General features: G+C 38.6%; 1 protein-coding gene and 1 non-coding gene across 5 annotated transcripts in view; one reads left to right on the top strand and one right to left on the bottom strand.

Annotated features, from left to right (window-relative positions):
* The window catches only part of Gne (glucosamine (UDP-N-acetyl)-2-epimerase/N-acetylmannosamine kinase), a 53,703-nt gene that overhangs the window by 22,698 nt on the left and 10,526 nt on the right, over positions 1-20,479 (bottom strand). Inside the window, exons 1-3 of one of the 4 annotated variants that reach the window (XM_020164378.2) lie at positions 16,934-17,089; positions 10,731-10,936; positions 3,039-3,490 (exon numbers count right to left, since the gene is read on the bottom strand). In XM_020164378.2, coding sequence (XP_020019967.1) covers positions 3,039-3,490; positions 10,731-10,894 — 616 coding nt within the window. In that variant the 5' untranslated portion in view covers positions 10,895-10,936; positions 16,934-17,089. Of the gene's footprint in view, positions 1-3,038; positions 3,491-10,730; positions 10,937-16,933; positions 17,090-20,479 lie in introns of those variants that run through there. The other 3 variants (XM_074051466.1, XM_020164370.2, XM_074051467.1) reach the window with 3 other exon arrangements.
* LOC141415861 (U2 spliceosomal RNA) lies at positions 14,800-14,982 on the top strand. The gene has a single exon (XR_012440815.1). It is a non-coding gene; the product is annotated as a U2 spliceosomal RNA (small nuclear RNA).

Genomic DNA, 20,479 nt, shown 5'->3' with positions numbered 1-20,479 from the left:
TTGCTATTATTAAGCATTTCCTATACCATCACCAACTGTTTTCAACAAGTGTCAAGTTTTACTTTTGTTTTTTGTTTTGCTCTAAAATTTTTATTTTGAAAACCTATTGATCCCATATTAACTTCTAAACTGGGGAAGGGGGAATATAATTATGAAATTATGTTATAAATTAAGAAAAAGACCTAAAGGCCAAAAAAAGCTTGGAGGGCTAGTGGTGTAGCTCAGTGATAGAACACTTGCCTAGCATGCACAAGGCACTGGGTTCAAGCCCAAGCCTGAAAAAAAAAAAAAAAAAAACTATCAGAAACTTGGTAAGGCACAGTTTCAAAGATCAAAGTGGAAACAGCCTCTTACATTTAACATTTACATATAGTTACTAGAAGTCTATAAAGATGAGAGCAGCTTAAATTCAGGTAATCTACTAAATGCAGTTCAGGGCCATTAGAAAGAAAGCATTTCAAAGAATTAAAAACTTGGGCTGGAGGCATGGCTCAAGAGTGCCTACCTAGCAAGTGCAAGGCCCTGAATTCAAACTCCAATACAGAGAGAGAAAAAGAGAGAGGGAGAGGGAGAAGGAGAAGAAAAAAGGGACAGGGAGAGAGAAATATTAAAACCTTGGGGGAAGTAGTGGTAATAAAAGAAGTGTCTTCATCCTGAAGGATGTGGAACTACGTATATGCTACAAACTGACCACAGTACAAAACTGTCTTGCAATGCCAGTCTTTAATGTGGTAGTTGAATTATTTATTCTTGATCTTCACATCACACAGCCCCTTTCCTCCATTCTTTATCTTGACCTATTTAACTTCTACTTTTAGTGTGATTAAACATTTGTAGTATATAGAAAATGAGTATACAATGCACATGCAGTGAAATTGCCCTGTGTATCTTCATGTTCTATATGGAGCCACAAGTAGTTTCTTTATGAAAGTTTGGCAAAACAGTAAAAACTAGATGTCTTTTTTTTTTTAAACCACAAGACAGTGAGCTAGAACTATCTATTGCTACAGTAACAGGTTTTATGCAAAGCCATCACCTGCTTCTCAACCTGCAGTTTCTGACATGATCACTCTGCCTTTTTTCTATAACTCAGCAGCCTCTGTCTTGCCATACAACCCTTTTTTATTAAGATGCCATCATTTTGTTTTGTGTTGTAAAATTCTGTATTTACTGTGGGATGTCTTTCATTATTAAGAATTTAATGCCTTTTTTAACTTTGCTAATAATTTATTAGGATCATTATATATTAATGTTCTGATTACAAGGCTGCATGTTATAAGCGGTCCACTCAACATAACTTTCCTATAAGCAGGGCATGAAGCTGCTCATGAAGAAGCAGGCACAGCCTTTCTGCAAAAGTTATTGTTGGGGTGGACAGCTCTAGTTCATCAACTTGTAGTTTTTTTTTTTTTTTTTTACTGGTTTAAAAATCAGAATAAGATCTAGTTTTTGCTATTTTCATAAAGAACTATTTAAGTGGTCCTAATGGGCTGGTAAAGTGACTCAAGTGATAGCACACCTACCTAGCAAGCGCAAGGCCCTGAGTACAAACCCCAGTACCACCACCAAAAAAGAAAGGATTTTAAACTCTTTAATTATAATCTTGCTGCATCCCACTCCCTACTTTCTATTCATCATAAGTTTTTTAGTAAGATAAGGTTTTCCATAATACAGACAGAGCTAACAGTACCATCAGACAAAATGTAAGAGTGTTTACTCAGAAGCATATGGAAGAGGGAGATAAAGAAACAGAAGTTTGTTCCACCAGCATTTTCTAGACAGACTTCTTGATCACTACAAGTCTGTTTAAGGATAAGCACTATATAGAATGGATTAATTTATCTAGTGGTAAGGTCTCATTCCTTTCTTGTTCCCATGTGATGTAGACTTAAAATATACCCAATTTCTTTCATTACATAATCACCAAATCAATTTTCCATTGAATAATTTCATTATCTATTGAATAATGAATTTCCATTGAGTAATTTCATTATCTATTGAATAATCTGCCTTTTAGAACAGGAAGGTCCTGCTGAGCTCTAGTGACAAGCCTGTAAATCCTAGCTACTCAGGAGCAGAGATCAGAAGGATCGCAGTTTGAGGCCAGCCCAAGAAAACAGTTTGTGAGATGCTATTTTAAAAATACCAGACACAAAAAAGGCTGGCAGAGTGGTTCAAGTGGTAGAGTACCTGGCCCTGAGTTCAAATCCCAGTGCCACAAAAAAAAAAAAAAGAAGGTCCCCAAGTATTCTGTTTGTAACTTTAAAAAAAATTTTTTTTTTAGTGTATGTGCTGCCGAAGCGAGCACAAATTTGTTTTCTTAACCTCTGGTTAGCAAAAGATAATTTCCAGAAAGCTAAATCACTGATCACTAAAAATTTTAGACCTTAAGTCTTATTTGTAAAAATACCAAAAGCTAATGTTACAAGCATGACTTTTGGACTTTTGCATTTTAATAATAATTAAAATCTCTTATGTTAATAAGAAGTTCTGGATTGTTAACTGCTTTCAATATTCATTATCTCATCTGAGTAGTCCAACAATACTGTCAGAAAGGCATTAAAAGTAAAAATAATAACTTTTACTAAAAAATAAAATGCAGAAAAACAAAATTAAAAACATCCATAATCTCACAGAAATTAATATAAAAATGACTTGGTGTACATCTTTCCTAACCGTTCCATTGTTAGAATCTCTACAAAAATGGCGTTTTGTTACACATACAGTTTTGTAGCTGGCTTATTTTTTCCTTTTTTGATATAATAGGAATTGTTCACATTGTATTTAATGGAGTAAAAGCATTCCATTCTATAAATATAGCATAGATTTAAAAATAAAATCAATCCAATAAGCCTATTTTACAGAAATGGTGAATCTCAAAGGTGAAGTCATATAATAGGGAAAGATCTATGAACTAAAACCTTACCTTTCTCATCATTAATGAAATATTCTAGCCATGAGTTTCCAAAATGATTGAAATATACTCAACACTTTTAAACAAAAACACCCATTAGGCTGATAAAGTTTGATATACATACCTAACCACATCCGAATGATGCTCATATAGTCTTTATTCTTGGCTGACAGAAGTTTGTCATAGGATGGGCAGCCTGCCAAAAGGATACGATCATGGTCCTCACACATGGATATCAGGTGTTGCTCTGCACTTCTGGTGCAGCACACATGATAATGAGCCAGTTTTGTTATGGCATGTCTAATAGAGTCATCAATAGTCCCACTGACTTCCCCTCCTTCAATGTGAAGGATCCTGATATTCATCAAGGCAGCAGACGTAGCCAGAGCCAGGGCATCAAACCTGTCTCCATGAACAATCATGATATCAGGCTTTAGGCGATTAAGGACATCTGGCAGCTTCACTAGGGCCAAGCCTACTGATTCCACCATGGCTGCTTCATCTTCCCCCCTAACGATGGTGTGCAGCCTGGTGTTAATGTCAAAGTCATCCTGTTCAATCATGCGATATGTGTTTCTAAAACAGGAGAGAAAGGATGTGAGAGCATGTTCTTAACATACAAGAAACACAATCTAATGCTAGCCCAGAGGGGAAAATGTTTAATTTTTTATCTGTTAAAACAAAGTAAATAGACTGATATATAACTTACAAACAAAATAAAGAGCAAAGACCCTAAAAGTATTTATAACCTGATTTTGTGTGTGTGTGGGGGGGCAGTGCTGAGGTTTGAACTCAAGTTGATTAGTGTTTTTACATGAATACCTCTGTGTACCCATCAATGAAATACATGAGTCCCTTGGAAAGCTTACTTGTGCCCTCCTGGTCAGTACCTAAAGGGAAAAACATCTAGGGAGAATTTTTTTTTAATTAGGAAGAAAGTAACCAAACTTTTAAGAGTAGTCAGGACTTTTCTCTTTTCCAATTTTCTTTTACCAATTTTTAAAAAGAAATATGTACTTTAATAGGAAAAATGTTACTTACAAAAACAAAGCTAAAGCTGGGTATGGTGGTGCATACCTGTAATCCCAGCACTCAGGAGGCTGAACCAAGAGGATCTGAAGATCTAGGCCAGTCTGGGCTACATGGTAAGTCCTGAGGCAAGGAATCTTGAGTACAAGACCAGACTGGGCTACACAACGACTATGAGGTCAGCCTCAGCTATGTAGTGAGACCATGTCTCAAAAAGAACCAGAAACCCTGAAAAAGCAGGGAACCAGGATGCCTGACATATCCCTACACTATAAATTTCTGAATGATGGAAATTATTTTCTGAATTCTCTTTGTATGGTACTTAGCATAACTGTTTGGAGTGGAAATGTAGCTTTTGCAGAATTAAAGTGGTTGTGAAATGCCACAACAGTATTTTTTCAAGGAATTTATCTATTTCATCTAAACTGACTATCAGATTTATTGGCATAATAGTTCCCATTATCCTTTTATTATGTAAGTGTTATCCTCATTGTCACTAACACATCGGTAATTTCTGTGCCTTTTTCTGTATGTACTGCTAGAAGTTTGTCAATTTTATCAATATTTTCAAAGAATTAACTTTTGGCTCTGTTGATTATTTATCTATTTTTACATCCCATTGATATTTATTTTTTGTCTTCTATTTACTTTACACTTGATTTTTCTCCTCTCATTCTTGTTTATTAAGGTGGAAATACAGATAATTCACTCTAAACCTTATTTATTTATTTAATTTTTGGTGGTACTAGGGTTTGAACTCAGGGTCTCATACTTGCTAGGCAGGCACTCTACCACTTGAGCCACTCCGTCAGCCCTAAATCTTTTTTTTTTTTTTTTTTTGGGGTACTGGGGCTTGAACTCAGGGCCTTCACCTTGAGCCACTCCACCAGCCCTATTTTTGTAAAGGGTTTTTTCAAGATAGGGTCTCGTGAACTATTTGCCCCAGCTGGCTTTGAACTGTGATCCTCCTGATCTCTACCTGCTGCGTAGCTAGGATTACAGGCATGAGCCACCAGTGCCCGTCTAAATCTCTTTTTTTAATATAAGCATTTAAAGCTATAAATTTTCCCAAAGCAGTGCTTCATCATACCCCACAAATTTTGATATACTATAATAGTTGTTATTCAGTTCAAAATATTTTCCAATTTCGCTTTTGGGTTGATCCATGAGCTGTTGAGAAGTACAGTGTTTCGTTTTATTTATCTCTAATTTATTAATTGTGATCAGGGAATATACTCTATAATATTTCAGTCTTCTAAAATTTACGGAGACTCAATTTATGGCCTAGGATATGCTCTATCTTGGTGAATAATCATATGCATTTGAAGAAAGCATATATTTTGCAGTAATTGGGGGCATCAATCTTTAAATGTCAATTAGGTTAAGGTGACTGGTCCTTTTGCTTGAGGCTTTTGTATCCTTGGGGATTTTTCTGCTTGTTATATCAATTCCTCAGAAGTGATTAAAGTCTCTAACCGATTGAAGGTTTGTCTATTTCTCCCTTTAGTTCTTTCATATTTTGCTTCATGTATTTTCAAATTGTTATTAGACATATACATTTTTAGGAATGTTATAGTGTCCCAGTGAAATGATCTTTCATCATTTTAATGTCTGTAGTAGTTGTAATCCTTTGTTTCTAGTCACCTTTATTGAATTAAGTCTACTTTGATATAAGCACTCAAACCAGCTCTCTTATACTTACTGTTGGGTATGGTGTATCTTTTTTCATTCCTTTATTTTAAATCTGTCTTTGCATTTATGGTGTTTCTGGTAGAAGCATAAGACTTTTCACCTAGTCTGATGATCACTGCCTTTTAATTAGATAAACTGATCCATTTACATTTAATGTAATTATTGATATATCAAAGTATAGGTCTATCATTTTGCCATTTGTTTCCTGTTTGTCTTATGTACATTTTGTTGTTCCTCTTTTCCTATATTCTATTGTGTTAGCAGACTATTTCTTAGCAATTTAATTTCTAAATTGAACTTTGATCTACACATTTCTATTTTTTGTTTTTCCTAGGGAAATGAACATTTTTATCAGTTTACTTTGAATTATTATCCTATCATTTTATTTATAGTAAGATTCTTACAACTGTAAAAGTCCCTTCCTATCCTTTGTGCTACTACTATCATACATTTTAAGTGTACTTATAAAATTGTCACCCAGTTCCAGTGGCTCAGGCCTAATTTTAGCTTCTCAGGAGGCAGAGATCAGAAGGATTGCAGTTCAAAGCCAGCCCAGGCAAATAGTTCACAAGACCCTAGCTCAAAAAAACCCATCACAAAAAAAGGGCTGGCAGGGTGGTTCAAGTGGTAAAAGTGCCTGTCTATCAAGCATGAAGCACTGAGTTCAAACCCCAGCACTACAAAAAAAAAAAAAAAAACTGTATGATTTTTGCATAGTTTTACAATAACTTTTTAGAAAATTAAGAGAATAAAAAAGGTATTCTTCTTTCACATTTATCCATATGGTTACCATTTCTACTACTCACAACTCTTAAGTTTTCAACAGGTATCACTTTTCTTTGATCTTAACTTGCCTTAGCATTTTTTATAGTGCATACTTGCTGGTGATAATGTGCCTAGTTTTTACCTTTTATCTTTATGTTTATTTTTAAAGTATATCTTTACCTGATAAAAATTTCTACATTAATGGTATTTTTCTTTGAGCACATTAAAGATCTTCCATCATCTTCTGGTCTCCACTGTTTCAGATTAAGAGTCAGTTATCATTTGTATCATTGTTCCCCTGTAGGAAATGTTATCTTTCCCATGTTGCTTTTGAGGTTTCACTTAGTTTTCAGCAGTTTGACTATGCTGTGCTTACAGTTGTCTTCTATCTATCTTTTAGGGGTTATTGACCTTCTTGGGTCTGTATATTGGTTATTTTCACTAAACTTTGAAAGTTCTGGATACTTGATTTTCCTCTTCTATTTAAGACACCAATTAAATGTATCACAGTATGCTTTTGCTTCTGCCCCAGAAGTTACTGAAGCTCTTTTCTTCATTTCATTTAAATTTTGTTGTTGTAGTTCTGCTCTTTACTTGGATAATTTCTATTGATCTGTCTTTGAGATCACTGGCTCATTCGTTGGCATCTGCATCAACTGTATTTTTATTTCATATATTATACTTCACAGTTGTAGACTTAATTCTTTATAGTGTCCAATTTTTTGTTGAGATAGCTGCTTGGGAAAGTCATTATCTAATTCTAATATCAGAAACATCTTGGGCCTATTTCTATCATTTTTTCTCGATATTAGGTTAAATTTTCCAGTTTCTTTAAAATACTGTGGATGATATACTGAAGAGCCTCCAAGTTCTGTTATCTTTTCTAAGTGAGAAGGGGCCTTGCTATGTTCCTTAGACTCGTCTCAAACTTTAGATCCCTCTCTTAGCATCCTGAATGCTTGGATCACAGGCATGTGCAGCTACACCCAGCTATCTTCCTCAAGACTATTAATTTTTTTTGGGGGGATGGGTGGGACTGCAGTTTGAACTCAGGGCCTCATATTTGCAATGCAGGCACTTGCAAAGCAGGCACTCTACCACTTGAGCCACATCTGCAGCCCATTTTGCTCTGGTTATTTTGGAAATAGGGTCTCACAAATTATTTGCCCAGGATGGCTTCAAACCATGATCCTCCCAATCACAGCCTCCCAAGTAGTGAAGATTACGGTTGTGAGCCACCAGCATCCAGCTTAAGACTATTGATTTTCACTTGACTAGACAGTTAAGTTAGAGGCTGAGAAATCTGTGAAAACATGGTTTAACACGTTATTAGGGTGAATGTGGTTCAGTTTTGTTCTTAAAGAAACAAATGGGATACAGTTTACACCTAATGTGCAATCTTTCTGCAGTTTCAGTAGAATGCCTGAGGTATTTATGAAGCCCCTCTGACTTGGTAGGACTCAAACTCCAATCTGAAGTAGACAGCAAATGAAATTCCTGCTCAGTTTCTTCAGCCTTCAGTTGCTGCTTTCTGCTGAGTTTCTTTTGAGTCCTGTGCAGGTTCAGTTCAGTGGTCAAAAAAGAATTTGAGAAGTTTATATATAGATTCTGGGGCCTCTCCTCCATGTTCCTTCATTTTTAGAATTTCTCCCCTCAGTTTTCAGCTGCTATAGCAGCTCAAGGTCCATTTCCTAGTACCTCACCTAAACAACAGTGGCTTCCTGCTTGATTTCTAGCCACTCTACACCACATGGATTGGTAGCCACTCTACACCACATGGATTGGTAGACACTCTCAGAGAAAAAGCTAAACATGTTGGCACCCTTCTTTTGTGGGTTGAATCTCCCTCAGTTTCTGCCTGCTGCTCTCCAATGCCTTCAATATTTTAAAAATTATTTTTCCAGAGCTTATAAGAGGTAGCTATGGGGGAATTAATCAGATGTAAGCTGTTCTGACACTACTACAACCTGACCTTTCACTCAAAAAAGTATTTAATAATTTGAGTGGAATTTTTAGTTCATTTACTTCTAATTCCCCCCACCACCAGCAATGAAATCACTTAAGACCATAAATTTATTTCTTATTACAGGGTTTCCTTTATTATTTTATCTCCTCTATTATTTTCTCTTATTTTTATTATTTATGTATGTATCTATTTCCCCCATGAGAATATATATTCTATGAGAGCAGGGACTTTGTTTCTCTCTAATTTGTCAATGGACACATTCTAGGTGCATAATAACTACTTGCTAAATGAACAAGTGAACAAATGAATTTCTAAGTATTGTTGTAACTTTTTTTTTTTTTTTTGGGTGTGACTGGGGTTTGAACTCAGGACTTTGTGCTTGCAAAGCAGGTGCTTTACCACTTGAGCCACACCTCCAGCCCTCACCCAACTCTTAAGGGTATAAAAGCTGACTTTAAAAAAACATCCAAATACAGATGTTCTCAATTTATAATGAGATTACATCCTTCTGACCCCATTGTAAATTGAAAATACCGTAAGTTGAAAATGCATTTAATATGACTAACCAACTGACCATTCTAGCTTAGAAACACAGTATATTTTTGTAGAATATTGGTAGTTTATTCCCTCATCTCATGGCTAACTGTGAGATGAGGCTTGTTCTTGCTGCCCAGCATCCAAAAAGAGTATTTTACTTCATCTCACTAACCTAGGGAAAGATCAAAATTCAAAATTTAAAGTACAATTTCTATGATTGAATGCCTATCATTTCAGACTCAATTATCATAAAATTATAAGCTGAACTATTACAAATCTGGGACTGCCTGTAGTTTAAATAAAAAGCAGGGTTTTTTCCTGTTGTTTTAATGTCTTTCTAAAATAAAAAATATAAGCCAGTCATGACAATACACGCCTACAGTCCCAGCTACTTGGAAGGCTGAAGAACGAGGATCCCTTCAGCCCAGGAGTTTGGGATCTACCTGGGCAGTACAGCAAGACCTTAACTCTTAAGAAAAATTAATAATTAATTAATTAATTGAAAATACATTCATATTGTTTAAAATTCAAAAGTTCATATAGTAAAAAGTCTCTTTTATCTCCTGGTCATCCAATTCCTCTCCCCCAAAGTAACCAATTTCTTGAGTTAAAAGGTATTTTAAAAATACATTTTCATTAAGTACTACTTAAGTTACCTATTTAATAGTCTCACCAGAAAAATACTACCTTTCCACCTTAATTACTATTAATTAGGAGAAAGAAACCTACCACAATTTCCCTGGGATTCTCTCTCCATCCAGTCTTCACTATAAAAGCTTTATTATAGAACCCACTCAGACTTTCATCTCTGGGTCTAGCTAAAACTTCTCTTCTGTAACTCTCACCCAAGTGGATATTCTTAGAAACCTGGAATTCATTTCATGTCTTATTAAAAAAAAAAATCTATGGATCTCTGAACTCTCCATAAGTTTCTTCTCTACTCTTTATTTTCTTAGAGCAAATTGCCATAAAGTTTTTTAAAATTTGTTTTGTTTTTGTCTTGCTTTTACTGAATAGTCTTGAAAACGGACACTTTTGCTGTAACACAGCTTCTTTCATATATACTTATGTGTCGACCATCGTTGGAGACTGCATGAATACTTCCATGCCACAAGGGTGCACTAAGTGCCACTTACAGCAAAGTGAATGTGCACTTCTTGCTATTACATTCTGCTCCCTCAAAGATTACCCTTCATTTTTCAAGTATATCTGTGATTAATATAAACATAATGTCACTAAAATGCCAAAAGGCATGGCAATGTAACATTATACTTTACCTCACAGATCAATTAGACGTTTTAAATCTTGTTCCATATATACTACTTTGTAAGCTGTTGACCTGTAAACCAGTTTTGAAGAACTGCCATTGGAACTGAAAAAACAGGCTTGGGCTGGGAGATGGTTAGCTTCGTAATAGAGCACATGCTTAGCATGTGTGAAACCCTGGGTTTAAACCCTAGCACCAAAAAAAACCAAACAAACCTCACAAAATAGATTACATGGAATCACATATAGTCACACAACACACATTTGCAAGTATCATTTCTCCTGAGTATAGTAATACATAATAATGAAACTACGTATCATTTGTCAAGTATCTGCTGAGCAGCATCACTGCCACAGAGGCTTTAGATCACTATCTCTATTCCTCATAATAACTTACAATATAGGTTTTCACTCCTTTATAAGTGAGCAGAAATGTTAAGCAACTTCTCTAAGGTCACATAAACATTAAGTGGTAGAAGTGGTATTTGAAGCTAGCTACAAAATCCAAGCTCTCTCCAGCATTCTGTTGCAATGAAGAAAAAGAAAACATTTTCATCTTACCCATAGTCATCTATCAGATGAGAGCCAAGAACCACCACATCAAGTTCAAAGAACTCAGGTTCCGTTTTAATGCCAAACATGATTGGGGCAAGTTTAGAATAATCGGCACGGTTGCAAGTGGCAACACAAACCCGGAGTTTTCGGTTATTCCTGTTCTTCTCCATGACTTGTTTTTTTTGATTTGAGATTTTCTTAAAATAAAGTTCCTGAAAAAATTATTGTCTATAATCAAAATGAGTCTTAGACATAAAAATAGAAGTTTTCAGTTATAAGTCTTACCATTTAGTACATGACTGGTAATCTTTTTTTCTCCACCCCCTACTCCTGTATGACACTCTCATTGGTATATCCAGTTATGAAATTCCAGTTTACTGGTTGAGTTATATTTTACAGAAATTAACAGCCATATTGGTCCAGAAATGTTAAACTTATTTTTTCCATTTATTCAGAGGTAATGCTCTGCATTAAATATGTAAGGTCTTATCTATGTGGGTTTGGTTACAGGAACTAATAAAGTATTCACTAAAGAAAAAACTTCCAGCAGGCTAACTGTAATTCACCCTCACACTCAGCACATGGGAACATAACTGAGAAGGAGCAACATAAACCAGCTCACATTCAAAAGGCATGTCAGCAATTTTTTTTCTTTTTTTATTTTTGAGACAGGATCTCACTCTGTAGCTCAGGCTGGCCTTAAACTTGAAATCCTCTTTCCTCCACCTCCCAATCACTGGAATTATAGGTATGCACCACCGTGTCTGGCTCAAAATATCAGCTCTTTATTATAATTTAAATTGCGATACTTCACAATTGAGCCCAACCTATCAAACTGTTATAAAACTTTGATAGAGAACCACCAATCTAGTTTATCTTCCTTATTTCACAGAAAGGGAAACACAAGTCTAGAGAGAGAATTGCTTCCCCAAGATTCAAGATCACATAAGAATACAGTCTATTCACCCTCACACAGTATACTCCCTTAAATATAAAACACTGTTTCAGGTAGGGATGGCAAAGAGAAGGATGAGCAGGATAAAGACCTACACACCAGTGCCTACGAACCTGTCAACTCCAAATGCCTACCAGATATCTTGTTATATGACCCATAAGCACCTTAAAGTCAATGCCCCAAGGTGAACTCATTTTCTTTTCCAAATCTGTTTCTCCTTAATTATTCTCTCAGTTATGCACTTCATTAAATACCTTGACTTCCTTGTCTTTTCTGTTCTCTCCAGTACCTCCTAAGTCCTGTCATATTTCAAATCTGTCTCCTTCTCTTCATCCCCACCAGGACTTCCCATGGCCCAGTTCCTATCTTGCACCTGAACTACTGAAACAGCTGTGGCAGTGGTTTGTGTCTCTAGTCTTACTCTGCCTCCCACAAACTTTCTAAACAATCCTTCCAGAGACCTTAAATTCTGATCATCATGCTAAACAGGGTACATCACCGTGGTACAAAACCCAATGATCTGAACCTAGCCCATTTTTAACCATATCAGCTCTGCCTTTACTCTGTGCCAAAGTGCCACCCACACCAAATCACTTATGCTTCAATTAATGGATCTCTGTGCCTTTATCCATACAAGTACCTCTACCTAAAACTTCCTTTCCCTCTTGCCTGGGCTCCTTCAAAACTCAGCCTAAGTGTTACCTCTTTTGGAAAGGCTTCACATAGACCTCAGGTCTGCCTCAGCCCACCCCTCTCAGTTGCCATCTTCCTCTGCGCACTATGGTCCCATCATACATAAGTATGCTTTCACTCAACTCCTCCACCCACCGACTCCTCACTCCTCATGCTATGTATATGCTCTGTTCAAACCAAAAACTTGGGGCACAAGATAAGAGATTGATTTTATAGAACACAAGAAACTTCTCTACAAGCTAGACATGGTGGCATGTGTGTAATTCCAGCACATGACAAAACCCTGTCTAGCAGGGGAGAGGGAAGGGAGATTTGTTTTATGGAGCATTTTAAACTTTTGTACATCAATGTAAAATTTTACCACATGGATTGACCTCAATGCTTAGGTTGCAAGAAGTACATCAATATTTAGAATTTGTAACAGAGGAATCCAGAGAGCTTGAGTAAGGATGCCAACACAAGGGGCACTGTACTCTAAACTCACTGGAAATCCATCAGTAGCTCTCTGCTGTTGTCTCTTATAGAGTAGAATTCTGTGACCATGCAAACTGTTCCATTCTCAGGCCCATTCTGAATTCACAATTCCCAGTAAAAGATAATTCCTCTAAAGGGGAAGCACTTATAGGATAATAAAATGAATATTCTGCAAAGATAGTTATATTTAGAAAACCAAAGCACTACCTAGTCATTAAAGAGACAAAAATATTCTTCCAAAATAGCTGTCTTAAGTATTCTTATACATAATCCAAATTGCTGATCTGGACCTAACCCATTTTTTTAAAGTTTATATCTCCTATCTAAAACTTTACTCTGTGTCAAAGTACTGCCATACCAAAATGCTTATAGTTCAACTAGTGCATCAAATTTGAGCTGAATAGGCAAGACTTGATTGCTTATGCCTGTAATCCTTGCTACTTGGGAGGCACAGATCAGCAGGATCAAGGTTCAAGGCTAGCCCAGACAAAAAGTTAGTGAAAGCCCTTCTCAAAAAACAAGCTGGGTATGGTGTTCGCACTTGTGATCCCAGCAACACAGAAGGCAGAGACAGGGAAGCTCAAAGTTCCAGTCCAGCCCAGGCAAAAAGTTATCTCAACCAATAAATCTGGGTATGGTAGCACAAGTGTAATCCCAGCTGTTTGGGCATAAATGGGAGGATCATGGTCCAGACCAGCCTAGGCATAAATGAGAAACCCTATCTCAAAAATGACCAAAGCAAAAAGGGCTGATGGAGTGGCTCAAATGGTAAAGCACCTACCTAGCAAGTGTGAGGCCCTGAATTCAAACCCCAGTAATGCAAAAAAAAAAAAAACAACAAAAAAAATTTTTTTTGAGCTAAATAAACTGATGATATTTAACTTGCTGGGTGAGGCAAAGCAAGTAATTCATAGTTGGTCAGTTTCTATTTACAAAGAATAGTAAACTTTCCACCTGGCAGTACGTAATATTTACCAGAGCACTGAACTGTTATTCTACCTAAACTGAGTAAGCCAGCCATATAAATAATTTATAAAAAATGCAACAATGTTATTTTTAAAGCCAAAACTTTTTAAAGGAAAGAAGTTAAATCTGTAAAAGAAAATAATGGTAAAACAATAGTTGTAAAACAAGAAAAATATTCATTTCTTTACACAGTGGAATCCTATATAACAAAGTCAATTATGTCAATACTTACTAATTTTAGCATCCCTATCCATAAATCCAAAATCCAAAAATTCTGAGCACTGACAAGATACCACAAGTGGAAACTTCCATACTATGAAATTTCGTTTCATGTACAAAATTATTTAAAAATTACCTTCAGGGTATGTGTATAAAGTGTATATGAAACATAAATGAGCTGGGTGTCAGTGGCTCATGCCTGTAATCCTAGCTACTAAGGAGGCAGAGACCAAGAAGATCATGGTTTGAAGCTAGCTGGAGCAAATAGTTCACAAGACCCTATCTCAAAAAACCCTTCACAAAAACAGGGCTGATTGAGTGGCTCAAAGTAAAGGCCCTGAGTTAGGCCCTAGTACTGCAAAAAAAAAAAAAAAAGAAGAAGAAAGAAAGAAAAAAGAAAAGAAACATAAATGAATTTAGTGTTTAAACTTGAGTCCCATCCCCAAGATATCTTATTACATGGATGCCAGTATTTCAAAATTCACCCCCAAAAATCTAAAACCCAAAACACTTCAGGTCCCAAGCAGTTCAAATAAAGAATACTTAACCTGTATTGATAACTCTCAAACACAGCAAATTCTAAAGAGCTAGCTACAATAAGGTATCATTTTTGTACATCCTTTGAAATATGTAAAACCCAACTCAGGAAAGTAGTATCTCTGGAGGGGAAAGGGAAAAGAAAATGAGGGTGAAAGGGCTCTAGTTTATACAAACATTAATTTATTTTTTAAAAATTATACCATAAGTAAAGATCAGAAAGAAATATGGATCGCTTCTCAGCCTTTTGGCTAAGATCAAGTGTAGTTTCTGTTCTTACCAATTTAATATCTAATACGTCCTCTATCTGAGGACGATATATTAAATAGAACAGGGAGACAGAGTAGGAGCTTGCTCCGTCCATTCCATGCTTCAACCTGGTATTGCAGTACCTTCAGGAATGGTGCACAAAAAAAAAAAAAAAAAGAAAGAAATATGGTCACATGTTGAAGTATGTTAAATCTTGGTGGTTGGTAAAGGGTACCATATCCTTTTCAGGATATTTGACATATTTCATTATTTTTATTATAAAATTTTTATTCAGATATATTCATTATGCCATATTTCATTATTAAATGAAGGATACTGATGAACAAGGATATTGTCTAGAATCCCCTCAAGCCAAAAGCTCAGAAAATTACAAGGAAGAACTGGATATTTGCACTCATTTCACTTTTAATTCCACAACTGTATAGATAGATACATAGGTACTTAGATACACAGATAAATAAGTTTCCAGAAAAGTATGCCTTCATCTTGAACTCAATGGCAATCTCTGAGAAATACATTTTTTTTTTTGAGACTGGGTCTTCCTATATGACCCAGGCTGGGCCTAGAACTCTCCACCCTCCTGCCTCTGCCTCTTGAGATCTGGGTTAACAGGCATGCACCATTACCTCCAGCTCAGAAACAATTCTTAAGGACCACTTTCAAGTCAAGCTGTCCATTACAGCTGAGTGCTGGTGGCTCACGCCTGTAATCCTAGCCACTCAGGAGGCAGAGATCACAAGGATCGCAATTTGAAGCCAGCCAGGGCAAACAGTTGGTGAGACCTTATCTCAAAAAAAACTCATCACAAAAAAGGGCTGGTTGAGTGGCTCAAGATGTAGGCCCTGAGTTCTAATCCCCAAACCTAAAAAAAAAAAAGAGAGAGAGAGAGAAAACACTGTCCATTATAAATACTGCCAAAGGTGATCAACCCCTTCCAGACAAACAAAAAAATGTCCCACTCAAGTGGAAAGTTATTTGCAAAAGGAATTTTTTCAAGTAATCAAAATAATGTACATTTAGCAGTCACTAAACAGAGGAAACAGTAGTAACAGTAAACATATGCTAAGCACTTTTGCAAAAGCACCAAGCATTAAGTCATTTTTATCATCCCAGTCCTCTCATTAGCCCCAGTGTACAGGCGGGGGGCGGGGCACTGAGAGTGGGTCAGGGTGGTGCACATATGTAATCCCAGCGCTGGGAAATCTGAAGCATGAAGATTACAAATTCAAGGCCAAGATGAACTGGCAGCAAAACCCTGTCTCCAAAAACAAACAAAAGGGAATAGACAGCAACACTGAAAATAACTTAGTTGCCACAATCACAGTTAAGTAGTTAATAAACTGATACAACCAAAACCAGATCAAACCCTGACCTGGATGAACCTCCAGCACTCAGGACAGTTTGCTTTGTCTTCATTCCAAAAGCACTGTAAGTGCAAACCTTCCTTGAATTCAGAGGGAATGAGACATAGCAATGAGAAGGAAAGGACTAGATCAAGTGTTCTGAAACTCAGAACCGATTCCGGAGCTACGACTCAGTTTGTCCTTTCCTTGCAGAGCTGCTACAATAGAGCCAGTTATCTGCGCAGCAAAGCTGTACTCCTATCAGAGGAGTAAAGCACATTTCCTTATGTTCCAACGATTTTACAAGTGTGCTGGGAGTGGGGGGAAATAAATGCAAGGCAAGACTGGGCGAGTCCTTCAAGACCATCTTACTCTCCAGAGCAGCCCGGTCTCCCTCGAGGCTCTCTACCTACTCGTACGCCCGGTTAAGGGGACACTCGCTGTCTTTCTGGGCTGGACAGCACTGCCCACGGGGATGGAGTCAAGCTAGGCCTCCTCCGCATCTCCCGTCCCTATTGACCCTGGCCACCCACTGAGCCTGTCTGCTCCACCGGCCCCAAGCCGGAGCCCTGAAAGGGCCTAAGAAGAGCCTATCGGGTAGGGCTGGAGGACACAGAGCATGGCCCGGGTCGGGGCGCTGTGGCAAGTTGTAGACGGCCGCCCGCCAGGGAGCTCGGGGCGGGCCCGGAGGAGGAGGCGGCCCCGGGTCTGACAAGATGCTCCCAAGTCCCCGGCTGGCGCGCGGCTCTCACCAGGGCGGGACAGAGGCTCCTCCAGCGCCGCCGCGGCACGTCGCGCGCAATTCCCGAACCGAACGCGTGAAAGCAGGCCCGGGGCAAGCCCGCCCCCGCGGCTTCCACCACCCGCGCGTGCCAGCAGATGACTCGCCGCTCCGCCCCCGGCCCCGCTGCCCGCTTGCCCAGTCCCACCACCACCCCAACACACACACTCCGAGCGCCGAATCAGCGAACGCGCCCTCACGACGCCTGCGAGGCCTTGCCGTGATTGGTTGGTTCTCCCGCCGCGCCCCGCCCCTTCCCAGCGGCTTTTCGGAAGCCGGATGCCGGGCGGGCCGCGCCTTCCGTTGTCGTGGCGGCGCTGGGTCTGCAGCGGTCTTGGCCTGCTCTCCTCAGGTCCCGCCCCGAGGCGTGCTCTCAGTCCGGCGCCACACACGCCGACACGCAGCTCTCTCGCGAGACAGTTGTGCCCTTGCACTCAAGGTGGGATCTCTTACGCCTTGCATCCCGCGTTCGTTTCGTAGACCTGCCCCGAAGCCGTCCTGCTGTACAGCCTGCCGTCCCAGAGCTGTCCCTGGGATTAAGCCTTGCCACTCCGCCCTCGGGGAATGTCGAATGGAGAGGAGGGACGACAAGTACTATCTGATGGCTACAGTCAGCCCAGCATCCGCCTCCACTGCTGGAACCCCCTAGCGAGTTCCAAGACACATGGCAGGAAGGGGCTGTGACGAAATTCAACGTCATTTTCCAAATTCCTGAGTCACCACTAATAAGAAACTTTGAACTGATGACACAAAATGTTAAGACTTTTTTTTTTTTTCCAATCATTAAGAAATTTAAGGTAACTGGGTGTGGCGGGGCAAGCCTTCAAGTCCCTCTTTCCCAACCCTCTTGCCCGGCCCTCCCACCCCCAACCCCGAGGATTGAGAGTGCCGGGCCAGACATAGCCAGACCCCTTGTCAAGAAACAAAACAAGAAAAAACCCACAGGCGAAACTTTTAAAACAACCTAACAGCGCGTTGAGATTTCTTCAAATCCGGTCAAACCTTCGCAGTTTGTGATCCATTTCAATTAATGGTAAAGCTCTAATTTGCGGAATATTTGTGAACCGTTTCCCCTGCAGATTCATTAAAAAGTCACATCAGCCCAAAGGAACAGACATTAAGGGGTACAGTTAAGAAGTACCATCGGATCTTTTTTCCCCAAAATTGAGTAGCTTGCTGTTATGTTGTTACTCTTTTGGATGTTGTTCACTTTATCTTCACCTTTAAGACAATCTTTCACAGTTGAGCAAACTGAGCTTCCTCGACGTTGTGACTTCCCAAGAACACACACAAATAAATGTATGGTGAAGTTAGTGTTTGAACCCAGGCCTCGTGATTCACTCCAGGATTGTTTTTTTGGCAGTACTGGTATTTGAACTCAGTCTCCTACTTGCTAGGCAGGTGCTGTACCACCCTCCCACCCCCCACCCTTACCTCCTCCCCCGGCCACTTTTTTTTTTTTTTTTTAACTTTAGTTATTTCTTAGGTAGGATCGTCTGTTTTTATCCAGGCTAGCTTCAGACTGTGATCCTCCTACCTATGGCCTCCAGAGGTAGCTGGATGACAGGCCCTCACTACCACAATGGGCTTTTTTGTTAAGATGGGGTCTTGCTAACTTTTTGCCTATGCTGGCCTCAAACCACAATCCTCCTGATTGTTCCTCACAATTAGTTAGGATTTCAGGTGTAAGCCACTGCACCCAGCCCTCACCCCAGGATTCTTAATATGCTGGAAATAGTTCATTTTCAGTAGACATCAGATTTCTTTTTTAAAATATCCTTTTGACTGCTGAATGGAGAATGAACTTGTTGGAAGGCAAGAATTGGAGGCAGTGAAACTCAAGTGGGTGAATATGTAAATTTTTTTGGAAAAAAAATTTATTAAACATTATGGACTAGATGTAAGAGAATGACAGGAAAAGGAATCAAGAATGACCTCCAGGTTTCTATTACTAGAGTTGGGTGGGTGGTTGTACCATTTCCTAAGATGAGAAAGACTGGGGATGAGAAAGTCTAGGGAAATGAACAGGTTTGGGAAGAAAAAAAGTTTTAATTTGGGACATTATATGATGGAGATGCCTATGAGATAACCAGCCACATGAAGCTACCAAGTAGGCAATAAGATGTACAAATCCGAACACAAACTCACTATACTGTATTAGTTTCCTGTAGCTGCCATAACAAATTACCACTAATTTAGTGTTGGAAAACAACACAACTTTATTATCTTAACAGTTCTGGAGGCTAGAGTTTCAGGGGACTAAAATCAAAGTGTCAGTAGGGCTCCCTGCCTTTGGGAGAATGCAGAAGACAATGTTTCTTAGCCTTTTCTATCTTGTAGAGACTGCCCATATTTCCTTGGCATGAAGACCATCTGACCTCTGCTTCTCTTATCTCATCTCTCTGACTCTCCTGTCCCCCTCTTTCAGTTAAAAAGACCCTTGGAATTACATTGGGCCTACCCAATAGTCCAGGATAACCTTCCCATCTCAAAATCCTCAATTATATCTGCAAAATCTGACCTGTCATAAAAGGTACATATTCATAGGTTCCAGGGATTAAGATGTAGACGTTTTGGGGAACCATTTTGCCTACCACAAGTGGTATTAAAAGTCACAGATGGTCAAGAGGAGCATATTGCTTTTAAAGTTACATGCAGATAATCAAGAGTAAAGCATTGTTTTTTTGGCAGTACTGGGGTTTGAACTCTGGGCCTCATACTTGCTAGGCAGGCATTCTTACGCTTGAGCCATTCTGCCAGCCCTTTTTTTGTGTTGGGGTTTTTCGAGATAGAGTCTCATGAACTATTTGCCCTGGACTGGCTTCCCATCTTAAATTCTCCTGATTTCTGCCTCCTGAGTAGCTAGGATTACAGATGTGAGCCACCAGCACCCAGCTTATTTTTTTTTCTCTTGAAAGTTAAGAAAAATAATTTCAAAAACAATGCTTAATGTTTATTTCTTAAAACCTGGGTGCTGATGACCTGAAGGTGTTTAGTTTGTAAAATTTCACATTATATACTTAATATGTATATGCTTTTGTATGTATGTTATACTGCAATATGTTTTCAAAATACTTAATGTATAAGTTTGTATCTTGGAAAAAGTAACTGTAAACATAACTACCTTTAACAGTAGGTAATACACTTTGAGAATTTGTGCACACTTACTAAGTCATTGGAAGTTTGCATTTGACCAATATTGAGAATTTTGGATTTCCAGATATGGCCAGTGTTCATGGAATTATTTAATCTTAAATGAAAAGGTCTTTTTCAAATAGCCTCCTGTGTTCTCTTGAGATGAAGCTGCAAGGAGCCTTAGAATGACTTTTTTGATTGTTTCTTTGTTTTCATAGGGGATACCGGGGTTTGAACTTAGGACTTCATGTTTGTTAGGCAGGTGCTCTGGCACTTGAGCCACTCTACCAGCCCTTAAAATCTCTTAAGTTGTTGATGTGAGCAATTCAGAGAGATGTAAGCAATATAACAGAAGAGTTGAATGAATTCTTAACCAGTGGAA

Source organism: Castor canadensis, chromosome 13, assembly GCF_047511655.1.
Source record: "Castor canadensis chromosome 13, mCasCan1.hap1v2, whole genome shotgun sequence".
Taxonomy (NCBI): Eukaryota; Metazoa; Chordata; class Mammalia; order Rodentia; family Castoridae; genus Castor; species Castor canadensis.
The sequence above is the reverse complement of the archived record's forward strand: the minus strand, read 5'-3'. Positions and strand labels throughout refer to the sequence as shown.